At 41.4% G+C, this 22,294-nt stretch overlaps 1 protein-coding gene across 1 annotated transcript; it reads left to right on the forward strand.

Moving 5' to 3' along the window:
* The first annotated feature begins 1,924 nt into the window (after window positions 1–1,924).
* GABRD (gamma-aminobutyric acid type A receptor subunit delta) lies at window positions 1,925–19,359 on the forward strand. The gene is made up of 9 exons (XM_009988204.2): window positions 1,925–1,992; window positions 10,743–10,855; window positions 11,425–11,492; window positions 12,374–12,594; window positions 13,388–13,470; window positions 15,765–15,902; window positions 16,824–16,979; window positions 17,578–17,789; window positions 19,060–19,359. Exons 1-9 carry the CDS (start codon window positions 1,925–1,927, stop codon window positions 19,357–19,359), a joined length of 1,359 nt encoding a protein of 452 aa, XP_009986506.1.
* Window positions 19,360–22,294: the final 2,935 nt, after the last annotated feature.

The following is a 22,294-nucleotide window of genomic DNA, read 5'->3' on the forward strand; positions in this document are numbered from 1 at the left end:
TTGTTGCCATGACGTACTTATACTGACACACAAATACACTAACACATTTACATATACATGTTATATGTGTGTAAAATGTACATTTACACACTCATTCTAAATGTACAAATTGCCTTGGCTGATTTTTGCAATTTTTACAGATGTATGCTGAAGACATAGAAAAATGTTCTTTTTTCACTAGTAAATTAGATGACAGCTTTCTAGTGAGAGAAAAGCAAACCAAGGAATTCTCAGAGTGGGTACATAGCTCATTGAAACATCATCCTTAAGAGTAGGAAAAATATGAAAAAAAAAGTCAGTTGAAAATCTCCTGAAAGGTGTAGATCTGCTGTATTATACAGAGTGACAAAATCATTCTGTTCTGTATGTCATCCTGCAAATTCCATTAAAAATCTTTTGGTTTGCCTCCTCCAAAGAACCAGTTTTCATGCAACAACTCAACTACTTGAGTTTAAATTTAGATCTTTTCCTCCTTAGTGTGCATTAGCTGCAGGCGTGACCATGGGAATGTGCAGAGGAAGGAAAAATCAGAAAGAAAATAAACGCCCGCATCATTCTTACACGTTTATGACATATGACCTTCTATGTGTGTGTATGTCCACTTGTGTACGCATTGTGTACATCTGTACATCTATTCTCCTGGATCCCAGGGGGCTGTTATTCCCCTCACCCACCACCCATTAGTTGCCATTTGAAATATTAGTTTCAAATAATAATACGAAATTAAGCGTCGGAAAAGACAAATCGAACGCTTTACCCCAAGTGCATCCTTTCATTTGCACATTCATTTTTGCTTTACGATGTAATTTCTTTAAAATGTCTCCTTCACAGTCTTTCCTTTGTGGGTTGGTTTTCAAATTGTCACTCTAGATTGAACGGCACCAAAAAGCAGAGGAGGCGGAGGAGGAGAGAAGAAAAGAGCGAATATGGAGGAGAAAATCGAGTTTGACCTGCAAGTGATGATGAAACCAAACTCCCGAAAAGCCTCTGGCCGGGCTTCCCTGCCGACCCTCCCGAGCAGGCAGCGGTCCCGAGAGTTTGCGGGCACAGAAGGCGGCACGGTGCACGGCGGTCCGAGCGCGGGCAGCCCCCGAGCAGCCGCGGGACGGAGCGTCGCACGGGCGGTTGCAGAAGCGCGCTGCAGCGTTTCGCTTTGGAGAAGCCCCTCGGGAAGCTGAGCGCGGCGAGGCAGGAGTTGGGAAAACCTCGGCTCTGCCTCTCCCGGTTCTGCACCGCCAGCCCGGGACGGTCGTTACACAGCGGCGCTGTATAACAACCCTCACCAGAGCCCCCCGCTCCCCTCGCCAGTATCTTACTGATATTCCCCCTTCCCGCGGAGGCTGCTCGAGCCCGGCGGCGCGCAGCGGGATTTGCGCGGGGCGGGACGGGGGCGGGGGGAGGCGGCACTGGGCTCCCGCGGTTCGCCGGGCGAGCGAGCGGGCTCTTCTCTCGGGCTGCCGGTCCCGCGGCCGAATCGCCTCTGCCCGTCGGGGGCTGCATCTCCTTCTCCCGCCGTTCCTTGCTCAGGACACGTCTCGCACCTCCGGAGCGCTCGGTGGGGTTGATCTAGCGGCTCGGGGCGGATTTTCGGCAGGCAGCCGCGCACCGGGAGCACCGGCCGCGGGCAGAGCCAGGCGCTCCCGAAAGCGGCGCAGGAGGAATTGCCGACGTGGGAGTGAGCCGGGGGGAGCGGAGCCGAGGTGCCACCCGCAGCGGGGAGAGCCGCCCTGCTGCCTGCTCCGGGTGTCTGGCCGCCTGCACGGAGATTGTGGGGGCTGCTGCTGCTGAGCAACAATCCATCGCTTTCAACTAAGCCTCAACTTGCACAGCCGGCGAGGATGGCAACGCTGCTGGAGCTTCGGAGCTGCCCAGAGAGCCGGGGAACCTGGGTTTTGTTTGCCACTGTCTAATAAATGGGAGTAAAATGGAATTTCTCACCTGGGTTTTTCCTGCCTTGGTCCTACTGTGCACCCAGCAGCACAGGTGTATCAGGTAAGAAAACGCCTTATCGATCCTTCGTAGACGGGCCGTAGGCAGCCGATCCTTCGGCGGGGCTGGGGTGCAAAATGCCAGGGCTGGCAGTAGCTGTTTCTCTTTCCCCTGCCCATAGCTCCCACTTTGACCCGGGGCTGCTCTCCATTTGAGGGCTACACCGCATGGGTGAGTGTTCAGTAGGAAAAGGGATCTTGACTAAAGAGTTTCCTCAATGTGCTCCATCCTTTTATTTTTTTTCCTTCCTTTCTTTTCCTAGCAGTGGAAGCACTTTTGCCAACTAAGCAGCAGTTTCTTGGGTTAATCAAGGGGTGTGTTTTTAACAGGAAGCCTGTGAAGGCTGTTCCCGAGGGCACTTACTCTAGATTGGGGGCAATCGCTTTTTGTAATGGCATTGCACATCCCAGCGCAGCCTCATCCCCTTAAACAGCTCTGTAGGGGGCCTGCTTGAACATGAAACTCTTCCATAAAACCCAGCACAACCAGTGGGGTACTAACTGAGCATCTTTACTTAGGGCCTCCATAGGCACCATCAAAAAACCCAAAATACAGACATTCCGTTCTAACGGGTTCATTAAGTCTCCTAAACCTGAGATAAGAGGAAGAGACTGGCAGAGATCTTAGAAAAAACGTTTGAAGCACACCAACTTTTTCCTAAAATAATATACTGTAAAGATACATGTTTGCAACTCTCCATCACATTTATTCTGAAGGTGTTAGCTAGGCAACCAGCTACATTCTCTATATATTCTCTACAGATCTGGAGGCTGTATGTGGAGAAAGCTTGCCATGATTATGCAATGCAAATAGAAGGGGGAGTAAAAAAGAACTTGCTGCATGTAGAAACATGCCTACACCTTCCAGAGCAGAGGTGGCTGTGGAATTAAAGGGTCTTCCTGCTCCTACTTTATAGACATTATTAATAGCTTCGGAGGAGTGTAAGAAGCAATGGGATAATTGTAGTGAGACATAACATTGCCGTTACAGTTTTTGGAATTAATTAGTGAGATCTGTTTTTTTTCACTAGGAAGGAAAAGGATCTTGCTTAGAGGAAGTGTCAGGTCAGCCGCTCTTATTCAGGACTGACATAGTGATTTCTCCTATGACCTTGAATCTCTTATCCAGGGTCACATCCTGACACCTTCATGCTCTGAAGCAATCCAGTATCACACTGAAGGCAGAGAAAAGACTGCTTATGACCTAGTGGCATCAAGATCTTGCCCATAATTTCAATGATCCTGTTTCTCTATCTGCACTTGGGCTGGCATTAAGTATTTGGGTTGAGAAGTGGTGTTTAAGTATAAAAGAAGAAAGAAATAATTTTAAGGAAGAGTCAGCCTTCTCAGCCTCTGTCTTCAAGGTCTGTTTCTAGGCACAGAAACTGCCAGGATATGCGCAACCTATAATTTGCTGGATAAATTATTTTATATTTGGTTGAGCTACCTAGTTACTCGACTTTCTTCCTCCAGTTACACAACAGTGATGACTTGTTTCTTAGAAATACATATACTCGTGGCAGAGAGTAAGGAAAGGCAAATTCTGGCTTGTGAAATTCCAACTGGCCAGTTTGCAGTAGTTTATGCCAAAGGGTAAGACATTCAATGGCCAAAGAAAACTGCTCTCTTTAGGATGACAGTTTTCTGAAGATTCAGGATTTAGCATGGCTATGGCAGAACACTGTAAAAAGTAAGTAACCTTGCTTACATGTGTACTTTCGATGAGTTAAACAGAACTACAACAAAATTGTATCCTTGCATCAGTAAAATTACTCACATATAGGTGACCTATGAAATAATTCCCCTTGGAAGGGCCCGAGAAGCACATTGACTTCCTTATTCTTCTTCCTTGGAGCTCTGCAATATGATATTACATATAATTCTATTTGGTAAGAGATGCTTTTATGAAGAGCAATATTTTATTAATACTGTGGGTTTATGATAATGGGCAAAACTGCCAATAGCAACATTTTATTGCTCTGATTTTGTTTTCTAAATGTAATGTGTCCCACGGTTATGATGACTGAGGCCATCCAACACCATGAAGTTCTCCGCTTGTGAGTTCTATGGACTGTATATTGACAGGCATAAGCACAAACATATTCAAAAAAGGAAGAACATTTCAGAGAGTTCTGAACTCAGTGGTATGACATAAGATTTCCCAAAGGCAAAACTACCTGTGAAAATGATGTTAAGGTTTGGCAGATGAGGGAAGTGGGGAATACCTGTAGCCTGATTTCTCATAGCATTTTTGAATATCATTTCTGAGTGCTTTAGCCGTATTTCAAGCAATTTCTCTGTCGTGTGTGCTCTTTAACTCAAGTGAATGAGCCAAATTCAGCCTGAGTCAGCACATCCTACTTATGCCAGTTCTGCTTTTAGGTAAACATTTTTAAAAAGTAGTATTTTTTGGTCTGCATGAGGCAGTGATTAGTGGCAAGGAAGCTGGCATTTATATGGTTGACAGCTCTTTGGGGCAAAGGCTGTGGCTTCCACTGTTTTATCAGTTTGATATGCTGTGGATGCTGCAATAATAAATGTGTCATAGTGAATGAGATCATCTGCTGAAATACACCTAGTGAAATATTTCTTCATTTGCATGGGGCAAGAGTACAAGATAGGAGCAGTTTTGGGATGTATGTCTGTACATTCTTTACTGTCCGTAATCCTTTACTGAAAGATATTTTAATTTTCTAATTAAAAATAGATGTCTCTAATAAAAATAGATGTATCATTTATATTTAAGATTCTACTACGTTAAATGACCTTTATACATTTGCATAGAGTTGTCCTTCCGTTGTGTGTCTCCCTCAGCCTTTTACTTCTATTCATGGAAACAGAGCAGCTTTAACACGTGAATATATGCAAAGAGTGGTCCATTTTCTGTAGCTTAAAACTCACGGAGAGGAAATGAGGGCTTTTATGTTCAAAAGCTTGCCATGAATTAAGCCTAATGCTTTTTCAATTACATTTCAAAATACAAAACATATTTACAGTGAGCTTCGCTTAGAGTCAGGAATGACAGATGGAAAGGATACACATACTGCTCTGGATAATCCTGGAGTTTGACAGAGGCCAGATTGTTCACTGGCCTTGCAGGATTTTCCTTGCCTTTTTCCCAAGAAAAAGTTTGCTGGAGTAGCAATGATATGCGTGACATTTGCCCCCAAAACATTATCTCAAAGAAAATGAAATGTACTCCATCCCAGTCCTCAGCATCAAACTGGTATTTCCATCTACCAGGTTAAAAGATTTATATAACTATGTCACAGTTCCAAAAAGAATCAGGTTAGCAGATTTAAAGAAGAAATAGGAGATGCAAAAAGTGATTTACCACATCTTGACTGCTATACATGATTGTCAGAAGGTTAGCTCGCTCTCGCTGCGAGTGTGACCTAAAATCAGTGTCTCATTGGCTTAGATGAGATAACGATGATGCTGACTTGAAGATGCTGCTGAGGTTTTTGGACTGCTGTGCAAAAATAATATTGCTAATATTATCTCTTGTTCAGCCGCTGTCGTGCACTCATTCACACAGAACATATGGATTGTCTCTTTCCTCGGCGTAATTTAAACACCAGATTTTTTCTAGTACTGTTGATAAATTTCTAGAAACCGTTTTCAAGCAGTGTTCTGGAAGACAGCGAAGACAGGCTGATACTTCACGTGTCTGACAAGCCCTTTGAAGACATGCTGTCCAAGTTGTTTGATGCTTCTCCTCCAGATCACTCCACCTTAGTAGAATGCAGTGGTCCTGCAGCAGCTGGGAGAAAGACGTCAGCTCGGATAGGAAGGATTTTGGGATATATGTACTTTTTATTCTAGAACTGATAGTACTTAGCTCTGAAAGATGCGTTTGTTTGTCATTTGAGATTCATTGCTTGGAGTTGCCTTCTCTAACCTATGTCAAAGAGTTTTGTTAGGCAAAGAACATCATCATAATTTCGCCACGTTTATCAATGGTGATTTCCTCTCCCCTTGGTCCAGTGTGCAAGAGAACTAACTCTTTTTTCATAGTTTAAACAGCAGTAATCTGTTTTCTACTGCTAACAACAAGCTCTGCTGAAATTCTCACAATGCTTAAACTCCAGATATGGACAGATGCAAATATATTCTCCAGAATATCTGCTTGCAATGAGATGTGTACAGAGTCAGAGAGTGGATGAAAAACCATCTTCTGCAGCTTTAGATTTGGGAATGACTTCCAGAGTGATAATTAGTACACGACTGTGTTGCCATTCAGGCAGCTGGGCACCTCACTCTGGCCTGTGAAGTAAAGATAAGCTTTTTGATGAGCTGTTGTGCCCCTTGAATTTTACAAATCAATAGCTTAATATTACAAAGTCCTTTTCTTACTAAAACAAACTTTACAGCAGCTTACATTGGGAAGTGAAGTTGCTGAATCAACTAATGGTAGTTTCCTTTCTTTTCATCTTTACTGCTTACACTATGAAAAGTTAATCCCTTCCAATGTGCCTTTCTATGCTGGTCTTCCTTTTTCAGGTGCAATAAATGAATAACATTTTAGGCCATATATAATCCCAACTGCTTATCAAGGATGAATGAAATTCTCCCACCGTCCTTCATGTAACTTTAAAGCACTGGATCTGATGTACAGAAGTCTAGAGGAATGGCTTACGGAGTTATCACAAACTGGCCTGTGAAGTGCCATGAAAGTCAAAGTCTACTTTCCAAAGTCATCATTTTTGGCTAAGGACTGCTATACTATCTGCTAATATTCACACTTTTGTCTTCATCACATAAAAAAGAAACAAAAATATTATAGATAGAATAATATTCTTGAGTTTGCTCTTCTCCTCTTCCTCAGTAATCTTGGGGGACAAAAAGAGGGGAATGGGAAATTTCTGCTATGTGGAGGACCTGGGATGACTTTAGACCTAAAGAGCACATATCAGACAGACACAAGCAGAACTTGGACTCATTTACACCATGCTGAATCATACACCCGAACACACAGCCCCTGCTACATCAGTTCTTATGTCTGTGTTATTTCCCTTGCTCCATCGGTCTCCATGTCAGTCTGACAAAACGTAGTTTGAAGAATATGGCTGTTTAAAGTGATCACTGGGGAGTTTAAAGGTAAAATGTAGGTTCACAGAATCATAGAATGGTTGAGGTTGGAAAGGACCTGAGGTCATCTGGTCCATCCTCCTGCTCAAGCAGGGCCGCCCGGAGCCAGTTTCCCAGGACCATGCTCAGACGGCACTGAAGTGTCACCAAGGAGGGAGACCACAACCTCTCCGGGAAACCCGTTCCAGTGCTCAGTCACCCTCCCAGTGAAAAAGTGTTTCCTGCTGTTCAAGAAGAACCTCCTGTGTTTCCATTTGTGCCCATTGCCTCTGGTCCGGTCACTGGGCACCAGTGCAAAGAGCCTGGCTCTGCCTTCTTTATACCCTCTCTCCGTGTATTTATCTTATCCATTGATAAGATCCTTCCTGAGCCTTTGCTTCTCCAGGCTAAACAGTCCCAGTTCTTTCAGCTTTTCCTCAATATGAAAGATGCTCTAGTCCCTTAATCATCTGCATGAAAAAAGCCTAATATTAGGAAAAGCTTTTGGAAACTCAGTGATAACTTTGGAAATGAAACTGTAGGTTATTCTGATTCACATATTCTCTTTGAGAATCTAGGAGCCATTCTGTGAGCACCAGGCTAGTGTGCAAGAATTGCAGTAACTGAGTAAGAGTAATTTTGTTGCTCATTTCAAAGAAATTTAAAAATGAACCAGTGGCATAAACATCAACAAAGTAAATCTAGCCATAAAATTATTTCAGCTATAATACTTTAATAATTTCCACTGTTATTAAGTGCATATAGCTCCACTAACTTTAACACAGTTGTTACCCTGATGATCTGACCCTAAGGCTTTATTAATAATAGAAACAAGATTCATTTTAATTGTGTCATGGATATTTAAGTAAAACTCCCTTTAGATTGTAATCTGCTTAAAACACATGGCAAGCTACAGCCCACAGTTTTTAACTCAGCTCTCGTCACTTCCTTTTAGCTTGTGGCTCTCCTTAACGCCGTTAAAATAGAACATTGACACAGGATAACTGCTGCGTACTGTAAATGCTTTTTCGAAAGAGATGAGGCTCCTGGCAGTTCTTATAGTGACATTCTTTCTTCTATAGCAAGTGACTGATTACAAGGCAGTTATCTGGGGATGAGCTCTTGATGCATGGAAGACCAGCATATAGGAAACAGCAGCCTGATAGAAGTGTTTATATAGTTGATGAAACCCGATAAAGAAGGAGAAAACTTGGTCAACATCTGTTATAAATCTTCAAAGCCCTTGTCTAAATCAATTATGTTATTCCAATTCATGTAGCTGAAAATATGACTCTGAGTCTTCCAAGATCCTTACTCAGAAGAGACACGGGAACCTGAGAAATATCTGAGATAGTAATTTGAGATGAACCTACAGAAGTGTGCCCATGGCAAGAAAACATTATAAATGCAAAATATATCCGGAATTTTAACGATTTACCATGAACTAATGAAGTTTCACTCTGGAGCAGCGTCCCTACACTTGAAGGTCACTTCAGCTTTGACAGCTCCGTTAATGCAAGTTTTCAGTGTCCCTGCTGCGCAGAACTCACATTTATACATTGCAATCCCAGAGCTCCTTCGTTAGATAATTGACTCTATACATGTAGGGTGAGAACTTTGTGACCAGGGCAATCGAAGATTTTTCTTTCAGTCCCCTGTGAGAAGAAGAGTTGGTTATTGTAGGATACTCTGCTACTGTGCTAGAAGGAACTGCACGTGCCGAGCCGAATACCCAGTCTGGCGTATTTTGGAGAGAAAAAACATGTGCTTTATGTGGGTCAGTGTCGCATGAACACTCTAAGTTATCTAAGTACCAAGGCAGAATATGTTTCTGGTGTATTACTCTGCAGCCTTTTAAGCTCAATGTTTAATGAGTTTCTCTTCTGTTGCTGTTGATATATATCTCTCAAATGCCATATTTATTGCTGGACTCGGCGAAAGATGCTGAAACAGTGCTCAGACAGTTTTGATACAGTACTTGCATTCAGAGACAGGCCCTCTTAAACCACTGAGGAATTTTCTCTTTGCAAATAGTTGTGGTAGATGTTGCCACAGTCCTTCATTTATCTACTCCTGTCGTATCAGTCACAGTGCTGGCAAGATGAATTGTGTGAGCAGGCACAGATCTGCTTCAAATGAAGTCTGCTAGTTCACTTTAAACAGTTAATAAAGACAATACAAGCTTGCCTTTGTTTATAAGATATTATAGAATATCCACATAACTGCTTGTACCAGGAAGGTTGAGGGGTTGGCATCTGCCAGGTGGTGGAAAATGGCAACAAGAAACTGTGCTAATGTCTTCAAGGAGCATCAGTGGATTAGAAAGAAGCATATGCCTAGCACCTGAGAGATGGAGCTTTATGTCTGGGAGGGGGACTGTGCCACGCTGCACAAATCTGACAGCAGCACATTACCTCCCAAACAAAATCTACCGCCTGTTTGGTGGCTCACTCAGGGCCCAAAAGTGACTGCAAAAGGCTGCACGCATTATGGCATCCCACACTCCTGGCCTGATGACAGATGGCCCAACACCCATGCCTCCTGATGCTGGCAAGTGCAAAACAGCACAAGAAGGTGAGCTGGGGCCCTCCCAGCATGATGGAACCATCCCTATATGCCCCAAACCTTGGGCATCTGTGGGAAGGTGAAGTGGGACAGAGGCATTTCAGTGTCATGGATACCTCACTTACTGCTCAAGATCACGGACAGGAATGGCCTCAAATCCAGAACTATAGTCAGGGCTCTTGCCCTTGCATTTCTAGGTTCATGGAGCACATCTCAGGTTCCAGGACAATGGTCAAATCCTTCAGGTTCATTATTATGGGCAGCTGCTTGCACTGCAGAACCATGGGCCCCTCTCAAGGTTTCTGGAGGCTCCTGAGTCGCCTGGACCGTAGGCAGGCACCTCTGGCTCAGAACAAGGGAGAACTACTGGGGCTTTCCGAGTTCCAGCACCACAGCTCGCTCCCACCGAGGTTCCGGTCCCCCCCACGAGCAGCCCCGTGTCGGACTGGGACCATGGGGATGACCCCTTTGGTGGTTCTGTGCTTTCAAGTGTTCACTTGCTAAGTGAGATCTCCTTTTTGACCATATCTTTGCAGTTTTCAGGTGTTCGTACATCTTCTATTAGCATTGCTTTTCACATTTCTGAGGCCCAGTGGTACTTCTTACAATATTGAAGACATTAAATCCAAATTCCAGTTGTCTAATTTTTACTGTTTTCCCATCACATTTGACAATACACCAGCCTTTTTGATCTCAGTTGTTCCATAGTGGTATTAGGAGCTGTCACAGCTGCTGTGTCCTGCTACCCAGATAGCTGTGTTTCAGCACCCACAGATACATTTTATGCAGTATGCAAAGTATCTTGGTTTCCCTCATGCTTGCTTTACATTTCCAAATCTTTTACTTCCTACTTCTTTTTTTAAAAAGAAAAAACCTTAAAAAAGTATGTGCTTCTATTTCAGAAAGAGGCTGTAGTCCTGCCTGAAATATGTTTTGATTTAGAAATATCTGAAATGGTTTTCCTATGTATATACAGTATTTTTCCACTAAATTACCAATGTAGCTGATTATACTGCAAGTGGTCTCTGGTGTAAAATAAATCAATGTCTTTCACTTTCTGTTATTTTTCTGTTTGTAAACATGGCCAATTTTAAAAAGATACTTATTCTCTTTACCTAGAGCTATGAATGACATTGGAGATTACATAGGTTCCAACATCGAAATATCCTGGTTACCCAACCTGGATGATTTAATGAAAGGGTATGCACGTAATTTCAGGCCTGGGATTGGAGGTAAGACTTTGAAAGTAGTGTCTTTCTTGTTTCTTACAATCCTTCTGCCCTCTGATGTTATGGGAACTTCATCCTCTACATGATTAAAAGGTTGTGGTTGTCTGTTACTTGGATACTGGAAATAACAACAGTCAACAATTTGCTTGATCTTGAAAAACGACAGACTTTGCAACAGAATGAACAATACCGTCTTCTTGCTGATACAGTTCTTAAATCCCTGATTTCTAAGTTGAAGGAATTTTGGATTACATGAAGTGGATTACATCTTCATTTGCTTGAAGTCATGCTGCCTGAACTAGATGATGTGGTTTCCAGAGGGATTCCATAAGTTGTGATTTTATCTCATGTCCTTTATCGCTGAAGCGAGATGTTCTGTTGGAAATCGAGGACGCAATCTGTAAAAGATTTAAATCTCTTGCTCTAAGGTAGATTTTACTTGGAAAGTGTACTTTATCATGGGAAACACTTTTATAAATCCACTTTGTATGAAAGAATTAAGTGTTGGGTCTTCTACATTTTTGTAGGTACCATGATGATGTGACTCACCATACTCAAACATTTTTTCTCAGGTCCTCCTGTTAATGTTGCTCTTGCAATCGAAGTAGCCAGCATTGACCACATCTCAGAAGTGAACATGGTACGTTACCAGTTAAACCTACCAAGTTGTGAACGTAGATGCTGCAATGGCAGAAAGTGTAGAAAATGAACCAGAGAGATGGTTGATCCCCAACATGTTTGGAGGGGAGAAATTACCACAAGAAGATGCTGAAAAGAACAGACATTGTGTTTTAAGATACAGGCAGAGTCTCTTCTGGCAGACATTGGCAGTTACAAGAATCTAGCCATGTGTAAGTCACTGAGATGTCTCATTTTTTTGAGATTTTTCATTGGATCTGTGCAGCACTTATGAACAGAAAGCCTCATTTTAAGCATTAACTCCAGCTTCTTCAAATTCCTTTTCATCACAGATACTTCCAAAAAGAAGCTAAGGGAACAATTGGTTGTGAGATGCTCCTCTCTCTTGTGTAAAGACCTTTCAATAAAGCAGGGGAGTATGACAACTTACAAGTCACATAAGCAAGCATAGGCTTGAATTAACTGCAGTTCTGAAACACAGACTGACTTTCTCTCCATCCTTTCCCTTCATTACAGATGCATAACTTCACCTGATTTTTTAATTTTGCTTTAAAAAACCTTAAAAAAAACCCCAGAAGTTGTACTGGTGGAGATATATAAACTGATTTTCTTCATTAAGACATGCAACTCTTGCAAGATTGTTATATGTAACACTGACATTGAATCACTCTTTGATATCTTGGGTTTATCCATGGTAGAAGCATACAACGGAAATTAAAACGCTTGCGCAGCTCTCTGGTTGACTGAGTATAAAAATACTTATTTGCACAGGAAACGGTTAACACATTTCTAGGAGAATACAATTATTTTCAACCAAGTCCCAAGGCATTGCCATTGTGTTTGTTTAGTGCCACGTTTCAATTGGGATTTTTCTTGTCATAGGAATATACCATGACGGTGTTTTTGCATCAGAGCTGGCGAGATGACCGTCTGTCTTACAACCACACCAACGAAACTTTGGGCTTAGACAGCCGGTTCGTGGACAAGCTCTGGTTGCCTGATACTTTCATAGTAAATGCAAAGTCTGCCTGGTTCCATGATGTGACTGTGGAAAACAAACTTATCAGGCTCCAGCCAGATGGAGTCATTTTATACAGCATCAGGTGAGTCGAGAAAGTGCAAGTGTACTCTGTCATGTATTACCTTTTTGAACAGACTATAAAGCAATCACTCAGTTTTCCTAGGATGATTTCCTTCAAAAATTATGAATTTAAAATGGAAGAAAGTACTCATTCCTCCTATCAGAGATCCCTTTCCTTTACGGGGATTACACTGCCAGGAAGGTATCTTTGGCAACACTAACACATTTTCAACTGCATAATCACTGATCACTTTCAGAACATCCTTAGTGGGAGATAAGCATCTTGTAACTATTTGGTCACCAGGCAAGGAGGTGCTGAATACAGAGCAAAGATTCTGTTCTCAACTCTTACTATTTGCCAGGGAAGTATGAGCCTGATTTAGGCTCAGCTTCCCCGTCTTTCAAACAGAGAAAGTAATTAATTTCCTCACTTTAGAATGTTCTTCCAAGAACTCAGCAACTATATTAAAGTTGACTGTAAGTTGTTTCGAATTCTAAGTCCAAAGTCACCCTTAAGGTATTTTGATAGTGATCTCGGGAAGAGTGGAAGGGAGTACATCTGACTCAGGACAGTCCTTTTTATCGTCAGAAGCAGCCGAAGCGTCCTCTGATATTAGACAAGACATTTAACCTTTCTTCAATTTTGCCCCACCTTTGGGTTTCCCCCAGACGTAGTAAAGCAATAGCCATAAGGATTTTGAAAATAGTTCCCTGTATTAGTATTAAGGTTTCAAAGTTTTCCATTTAGCCTTTGAGTTCTGAGGAAAAGGCTCTATCTGAATGCAACTAACTGGTGTTCACGTTGCTTGGAACAGGATTACCTCAACAGTGGCCTGTGACATGGACCTTTCCAAGTACCCAATGGATGAACAAGAATGCATGTTGGATTTGGAGAGCTGTAAGGGCTGAGTACAGTGTTCCATATAATCTCTATTTTGTTTGAAGCCTGCATATATGGTACTTAGCTTGCTGGAGTTTGCTGGAATGATTCTGCTTTAGCCAGTGACGTAAGGGGTGCCTTAGGGTTTAGAAACAAAGGGTGCAAACATTAACCCCTTCCTTCTCTGTGTTGGGCATTAGACTATGGGCTTTTCAATATTCAATTTCAATATGGGCATTCAATCATTCTATGATTCTATGGGCTTTTCAATACCAGTTCAGCTCTGGTCCGACTCAAAACTATAGGATTTAATTTAGTGAAGTCCTGCTGACCAATGTCTGGAACTTTGTGCTTCATGTAAAGCCTCGTGCAATCGTGACAGTCACTAGCATCACTGAGGTTTGCACCAAATCCAGTGAGAGTAAGTAGAGAAGCCTACAGGCAAAATTGGACATGCTATTTTTTCTTGACGAAGAAAAAGCAGGAATTCTCTGCTTCTGGTGAGGGCCATTGTGACCAACCCTTACATAGCTATTTAGCTTGCCCAGGCATTCCTGTATCTGTTACACAGAAATCAATCAGAATACTGCATGGACTGGCCTAAATTCATTTGTACTCGTAAAGGAGGGTGAAGAATGAATTCGTATTTTGTCCAACCTGTATTTTATCTATGATCAGCATGTAATTGCCATGAGCATTATATATTTTTGAATAGAATTCAGCACTGACACATGCAGGGGCCTCTCAATCAATGGGAATGAATCCAGCCTTTTGTGGGTTTTATATTAAGGAGTTCACAGGTCCTGAGGGTTCCAGAGGGTTGTGAACAGCAGTTTCTGAGCAGATTCACTGGTCCATTGATGCAGTTTTCTCTTTTTCTGTTCTAGCACTGACTTTGTTTTCTAGGCAATTAACCACAATACCATTTTATCCCGTCAAAAAGAGCAATCTACAGTTTTCCTTATGTAATCACCAAATGCAGAGGCAGCAGACAGCGAACCGGCAATCAGTTCTCTCTCCCAGCAAGTTCTGCAGGGAGTTTTCGTGGTGGTTGAATTTTTTAATTGAATTAGAGGGTTTTGATTTCAGTGAAACAAGCACGTAGAAATAAAGCCTCTTTGAACAAATGAGTAGTTTAGTAGCAAGTTGTCCATTAACAGCAAAACTAGCAAAGGTCCATTTCCTATGGATTTGCATACTACATAAATTCCCTAATACATATCTCCCCGCTTCTCTCTTGTCCCTGGTGCCCTGCACCTCTCCCTAGCAGTTATCTTCCAGCTGCCACCCATGCCAACCTGCAGTCGTTAACAGGCTGATGTACGTGGTGGTTGTCAAGCTGGCTGGTGTATTTCAGAAAGGACACGGGTCCAGTTCTCTAACTGGATGCACAGATTTGATTTCCTGTTCTCTATACACCATTTCTTACAAAACTTTCAAAGAATCAAGCATTTTTGAAACCTTTACCCTTTTGTCATTTTGGTTTGAAAATACTGAGGAAGTTCAAAAGCTGTTAGGGGGACAACTGACAGAAAAACACTGCATAGGCAGTTTGCACAGGCGTTGCCTTCTGATTGAGCTACTTAAAGCCTGGAGGAGGCCCTGACAGTTGTTTCCAAGAGCGGGGATCCGCATGAACTCCTTGGTTGTATGCTTCACTTTCATGCAGTGCCCGTTTGTAAAAGCACTGCAGGGCTTGCAAGGGGAGATATCGAGCCCACAGGACACAAACTTTCTGAGGATCCCTGACAAAGGAAATCTGATTCCCTGACACTGCCTGACTGGTACAGAGTACCTATTTCGTAAAATCAATGTGTAAACTTGGAGATAAACTTGCAGTGCAGAACTACACTCTGATCTGTCTTCAGGAGGATAGGCATAGATAGATTAGAATTAGTAGTTATTTTCATTTACAAACAGAAATTTCTGTGACTCTGAGATCCAAGCACACTGCAGGGGTAAGTGGGCTAGTTTGAGTGCTACAGTGACAGTTAGTCTACGTTAACTGAGCAGGCAAATGAGCTTTTTGAGAGATAATTTGAATATTTCTCATGACACTGAAATGTATTGTTCCATATCACATATTGCTAGTCAGTGTGAATCAACTTGAATTATTCTCCCTGTAGGAAAGCTACCCCAGTGTGACACTGGCAACGTTGATATTGCCAGGACAGTGAGTTATCCAGACTGTATCACAGCATGTTTGCAATGGGACCAATGAAAATCAGTGTAGCAGAGGAATTGGAGGACTTCCACAATGATTTCTTGGTTTCTTCCCCAAACTTTGTGTTTATTCAGCTTTCTTTTGGCAGATGGCTACTCTTCAGAGGACATCGTCTACCACTGGTCAGAAAACCAGGAGGAGATCCATGGGCTGGATAAGCTGCAGCTTGCTCAATTCACAATTACCAGTTACCAATTCACAACAGAGATGATGAATTTCAAATCTGGTAACAGGATCTGTCTTCAATTCAGGGGCAGTATCTGACTTTTTCCTGCGTAGGGAAACCTCCCATAGCTATAATAGAAAACCCTTCTTAAGTAACAAATTCAAGAATCCGCCAGGCTTCTGATCTGAATTTTCTTTAGCTTACACTTGCAAAAAATGCCAGCCTTTGCTGAGCCTTCAGGTAGCCACTGTAGGATATTATGTCCTTTAGTTCTGTATATTTGACAAAATACTGCATGGAGTAGCCAGACAGCACTTGATAAAAACACTTGAGCTATAGCTTACATTTTCTTGACCTAATTTGCAACTTCGGATAAAGGAAAATTTCCATTAGCCCCGATATTATGAGGCTTATGACGTACAGTCAGATCATTCTAATTCTATCCGGTAGAAGTCAGTGGTGTGTATGCGTATCACTGGGTTTATTGCAATGTTTGTAAAAGATTGGAGTCATTTCTTTCCTGCTGATTTTTCATCCTCTTTCATGTATTCAGATTCTCATTTATGCTGCACATCTCCTCTAAGCTCTTTTTTGAGTTTGAAATTAACTTGGCCTTTTAAAAGATCTAAATTTAGTATCTGGAGGACTTTTTACAGCAGATGATAAGACAGTACACATTTTGAAGCAATACTGTTATTCGAGAAGACTCATGATTTTATTTTCAGATCTGGCATTGATATGACCTGAGACAAATCATTTGACCTATTCTTAGCTAACTGTGCTGATGAGAACTGCAGTGCCTCGTGCAGGGTTTATGAAGACTAACTGAACAACATTCAAAAAAGCTTTTTGTGATCCTTGTCCAAAAGACGTTAAAGAATGTAGATTATTTGTGTCATTATAGGAGATGTTATTTTGAGTATCAGCTCAACTGTAATTCACACAGTCAGAATCTTTCTTTGTCTGCTCTTTTTTTTCCAGCAGGTCAGTTTCCCAGGCTCAGTCTCCACTTCCACCTTCGGCGAAACCGAGGAGTGTACATCATTCAGTCTTACGTTCCCTCTATCTTACTAGTGGCCATGTCCTGGGTATCCTTCTGGATCAGTCAGTCGGCTGTGCCTGCCAGAGTGTCACTAGGTAAAACAGACAGTTCGGGGAACTAACAGGGAAGTAATTTACATAATTTGTAATTATGCTCTCTAGTAATCCTCGTTTTCCATGAAGGTGCATTTATGAATACCACACTTGCCTTTGCAGAAGTGATGGTCCTTTAAAAGATTTCCTTCTTGCTTTGATTTTTGTGATGCTATCAGAGCAAGCGCATCAGTAAAGAACCAAAAATAACCATCTAAAGATGGTTAAAAGCAATAGTGAATGTGAGCAGATGTATGCAAGAACTGATTTGAAGGAACTGGGACAGTGACAAAATGTGTTCCTAGAGTTTGTGGATCTCTCTGCGTGAGTAAGGGTTGCAAGTCCAGATGCCAAAGTTTTTGAGGGTCAAGTCTTCTGGTTTTGTTTGTCCTGATGTAGAACAAAACCAAGGATAACATGTTGAAAGGTACCTTAGTCATAAAATCACGTTTTTTAAGAGGCTCCCTTGTTTTGAAAATCAGAAGCCACACTATTAAGGGGCTTCTATTGTGAAAATATTCCTCAGCTTCAGATTAGCAAATACACTTCTTACAGCGCATACTGTGAAACCTAAAGTAAATTTTCTCGCACCACACTGCAGGTATAACTACTGTTCTTACTATGACTACACTGATGGTCAGTGCCCGATCTTCACTTCCACGAGCATCTGCCATCAAGGCACTTGATGTTTACTTCTGGATTTGCTATGTGTTTGTCTTCGCTGCACTGGTGGAATATGCATTTGCACATTTCAATGCTGACTACATGAAAAAGCAAAAGAACAAGATAAAGGCGAGAAGGCAGAGTGGAGAGGTGAGAGAGCACAATACTGTGCATAACTTTGCAAAAGCAATTATCCTGCATTATGACATTTTTCTACTATGGAAGCAAGTTCTCCTACCCCTTTTGAAAAAGAAAAACAAAAATCCTGGTTAATTCTTCTGTCGTGTTAATGTGACAAGGAACCAAATACAACTGCTAACTTCCCCTTGCCAGCATGGTTAGCACTAAAGACAATATATTCTTACATGGTTTGGTGCTGGTTTTAAGGTAGGAAATGGAAAATTAGAGAGAATGAGTAAGAAGAGAGGCAAAATATGTCTTGAGACAGATTTGTGTGTCTTACACTTTGAAAGTATATTTAGACCCTTTGATATTTGTCCAGTCCTCAGTCTGGGTTATGGTAACATTGAGTTTTTCCTGTAGCGTGAGGGCAAAGTCGTTCTGACAGCATTACATGACATGGGGAAGAAAGGCCTTTTCTCAGAACTATTCTTTACTACTATTCTTTAGTAGCTGCTTCTGCCTGTAGCTTATGCATCAGCATCATAAAACGCCGTCAGCAAAACAAAAACTAGGCCTGTAGTCTTGAATATTGTCCCCTGGAGATTACGTTTGTTGCACCTGAGCTGCACAAGGTAAACACAGGCATAATTAGCAGGGATGTGTTATGCAGGTACGAAGCCCAGTGAGACTGAACAAAGGCGTCCATAGATGAAATGTCCTCCAGGAACTCCACATGGCTTTGCCGCTTTCTTCATGCACATACATCTATGTTAGGGATGAAGCAGAGTGCGTTGATTAAGGAATTTTTTCCTTGACGATTCATAATTTGTAGTCCAGGCCTATGTATTTTTGAACTCTCTGGCACTTTGGGTACTATTTATGACTATTATTACTTCATTTTACTAAGCTGTAGCAGATACAACTGATCCATATTCATTTTCTGTCCCACCTCCACGTTCTCTCAGCTTTGACAAGAGCCTGAGAACAGCCTATCGCCTTTGGTCACAAAATGGGATAACTATCTCCTTAAAGTCAGTTATTATTTCCAGTCAGGAGGGCCTAAGCCTGCTGTCTCAATGGTGCCTCTGTGACTCAGAGCATGTAAAATTATAACCCGAATTTAGCCGTGGTAGCACAGTATTTCAGCGGCCCATCTGCCAAAGCCAGTGACAAACACCATCCAGCACTTATGGATCCCATAGCTATCAAACTATACCTGTATCATGGCTAGCTTGGCTGAAGTACACCACCTTCACCCTATAAATTGCTATTATGGGTTCTCCCCTTTCCTTTGCAGATAAACGTGAAGAATGCCATTGTTCTGTTTTCCCTTTCCATAGCTGGTGTGAACCAGGAACTGGTCGTTTCCAACAGGCAGCACCGAATTCCCAGAAGCCTGCCTGGATCGTATGGGACAATAGAAATAGAAACTGGAGAGACAAAACGGCAGCAAGTAATGAAACTGGATAAAAAGAGTGGTCTGAAGTCCCTTTTTAAGCCCATTGATGCTGATACCATTGATATATATGCCAGAGCCGTGTTCCCAGCAGCCTTTGCAGCAGTCAATGTTATATACTGGGTTGCATACACGATGTAAAAAAAAATAGAAATTCACGGGAAAAGCTACAAATTGAACAATACCCACAGACTGAAAAGCCCTTGCTGAAACTATATTGATCCATCTCTTCTCAAAATATTTTCCAATGAGCTCGAGACATTTCTCAAGTCAAGAAAGTCCTGCAAGCAATTCCTACTAAAAGCAGCAATTTATTACCGATCTGATTTGGTACGGTAATAACTGTACTCTGCCAAACAATCCCAGCTCCTTATTTCCTGTATTACCATAAAACAATTTTTCATATGTACATACTTGCAGCAAGAGTTTAAATCTTAAATTATCATGGTTTTCCTCTACTTTAAGGGTTGATCAGTAATGAAGATTTGGCTTTTCACACTCAGATCATTTCCTTTTTAATGTAAGAGCTAATTCGTCACTTCGACACACGAGTGATTTTCTGCATCTGGCCTTCTGTGGGATGTAGTTTAACAGTAGTGATAAAGTTGGAGTTTTTAATCACAGAAATCTCATGAAGAAAGTAAAAGGGAATAGAGGGGAGTGAAGGCTTTTTCTTAAATTATTTTTGTCTTGGATAAAGTATTGAAAACATTTCAATGCTCTTAGTGACAGCATGAAATAAAATATACTACATAAAATTCTACTGTACTGTTAATAATGACTGTATTACATTTCAGATCTAAGCTAATGAAAGCTTAAACACTTAAGCATAGTAATGTTTATTAGTTTAATAGGCCCCAAAATAGAAAAAAAGTGATTTAGACACACAGGGAAAGCTCAGGCTTTCTATGTTGGATTGGGAGAAATTTTAAAAGTTTTTGATAATGAAGGAACTCAGACTCCATTTTCGGGAAGGACTTAAGAATTTGTTCTGTTAATTTGCAGTAAGAGTCTACCATGTGTGCCTCTGAAAATATCCTTTTTGCCTCTGTCCCTAACTAGCTGAGTGAAGTAAAAAAATGTCATAAATCTCTTTAGGTTACTTAGTTGCTTTGGAGATTTTTGCCATTTTTATTCAGAGGGGACCTAATACGTTAGGCCTCTTCACTTCCATTATTTGACAATGAAATTTGTGGGTACTCATACACACTCCTTAATTCAGGACTAGATCCTCTCACCCAACTCATGCAAAACAACACTTCGTTCTGTAAATAATTCCAGTGAACTCTGCAAATGAACACAGTATTCACAGCAAATATTTTCTAGTTAATCTCCAGGACACTCCACAGCAGATACATTGGGATATGGATTAAAGCAATTGAAATATTGTTTGTGTAGGAAACTGATGTAAGACACTTCAAAAAGTAAGTTTTTGGAGGATTTTGTTGCCTTGAGAGTAGAGGATTTTAGTTGTTTCAAATACAGAGACTGGCACAAAAGAAAATATGAAATGAGAGAGGGAGGGAGAGAAGGAAGCAAAACAAGTGGCTGAAAGCCACGATGGAAGGGAGCGTGGGGAGATGCGAGATTAAACAAGCCAGATGATGTAGAGAAGAGTTGTGCTGGGCTTTGAAGATAAGGATCTTGAACCTAGTGGCTGGTGATTAATAGTTGCAATTGCAGCAAGGATGAAATAAGCATTTGATCACAGTGGAGTCTGTGCACATTCCTCCTGCCTTACTTATCTGTGACACATGGTTTGATTCCACCACTAAAAGACAGAGCATTGCAACACGGATTTATAACTTAAAATAAGATTTGTTCCATATCACTGAAGTAAGAGAATGCTCTGAAGAAAAAACAATGATCCTGAACTGAGCTAAAATAGAAAATATGCTCCCATCATAAGTCAGGTTTAGATTCACCTCAATCCTTAGTTTCTGTTATAATGGAAAAATTATCTGCCAACGGTGTGCTGGAAAGTGCAAACTGACATCAAGCTATAATTGTTCCACAAAGTTCTCACCAGTCTAGCCCTGGACTGAGACACCCGGATTCCGCTTCAAGATCTCGCCACTGACTTGTTGGGGAATTTTAGTTAAGCCATTTCACTGCCTCATCTGCAAAATTGATATAATGATACTGATTTCTTTCCTGTATCTTTGAGTTTTACAGAAGAAAAACCCTTCAGGAGAGACAGAAACTCTTATCCTCCAACTAGGTAAGTGCATCCAACTAGTACTTACGTGGTGCTACCTACCATACTTTCTAAGACTCTTACATACTGACTTAAAGCAGTGTCACTCCACTTCCACCTTATCCAGAAAGCTAATGAAATTCTGCATCTCCTTCAATACCTGCAGGTAATCAGGCTTCTCTTTCTTCAGCTTCTTCTCTATTTTATTTTTCTTGGTGTTTGTTCCTGATGTTGATGAAATGCTACATTACAGAAATACACCTTTTTTTCCTCAGTGCGTTTTCGGTCATAATCACTTTGTCTCAAAGGAAGTTCAACCCCTCCCACTCTCTTTTGAATCATTCTTACTGTTTTATGTAATGATGAAGCGCAGAATGGAATAAAACCAGCAGAAGCATGACTTTACACCGCCTTTTCCTTACTAAGTTGTTGCTTTTTCCATGACCCTGGGTCAGGTGCTTGACATATCTTAACTCCCCTTTCTACCTGTCCTTTCAGCTTAAAACTGAGCTTTTTCAATTTACACCTGATCTAATTCTTGTCTGGCCTCAGAAGCAATGGAAGTTTAAATGTAACTCTTGGATCATGCACTTTCATAGGCAAGTCTGAGATATTCTGTGCAGCACTTTGAAGAGTATCACCACAACAGTACTACTACTACACCCTTTAGAAAGGCCACAGTGCCTTATCCTTCTCTGTTACACTTGCATAAATCAGAAGTAATCTTGGGTTTAAAATCAGTAGATTAACTACTGCTGTGAAAGCAGAGTCTCACCTTTTTGTATCCTGCTGGTTTCTCTAGCTATTAGTTTATTACATTGCCTGTCAGGGTTAGTATCTACTGCTAGGAGTGAAATTATTGACTAAATCCAGCTGAAG

The sequence above is a fragment of the Tauraco erythrolophus genome, chromosome 23 (assembly GCF_009769465.1).
Source record: "Tauraco erythrolophus isolate bTauEry1 chromosome 23, bTauEry1.pri, whole genome shotgun sequence".
Taxonomy (NCBI): Eukaryota; Metazoa; Chordata; class Aves; order Musophagiformes; family Musophagidae; genus Tauraco; species Tauraco erythrolophus.

What these genes read in the sequence shown, in the direction of transcription:
- GABRD (XM_009988204.2), top strand. Translation starts at nt 1,925, where the DNA reads ATGGAATTTCTCACCTGGGTTTTTCCTGCCTTGGTCCTACTGTGCACC. An exon ending in CAGCAGCACAGGTGTATCAG is followed by an intron (nt 1,993 to 10,742) that starts GTAAGAAAACGC and finishes CTCTTTACCTAG; the next exon opens with AGCTATGAATGACATTGGAG. An exon ending in GCCTGCCAGAGTGTCACTAG is followed by an intron (nt 16,980 to 17,577) that starts GTAAAACAGACA and finishes ACCACACTGCAG; the next exon opens with GTATAACTACTGTTCTTACT.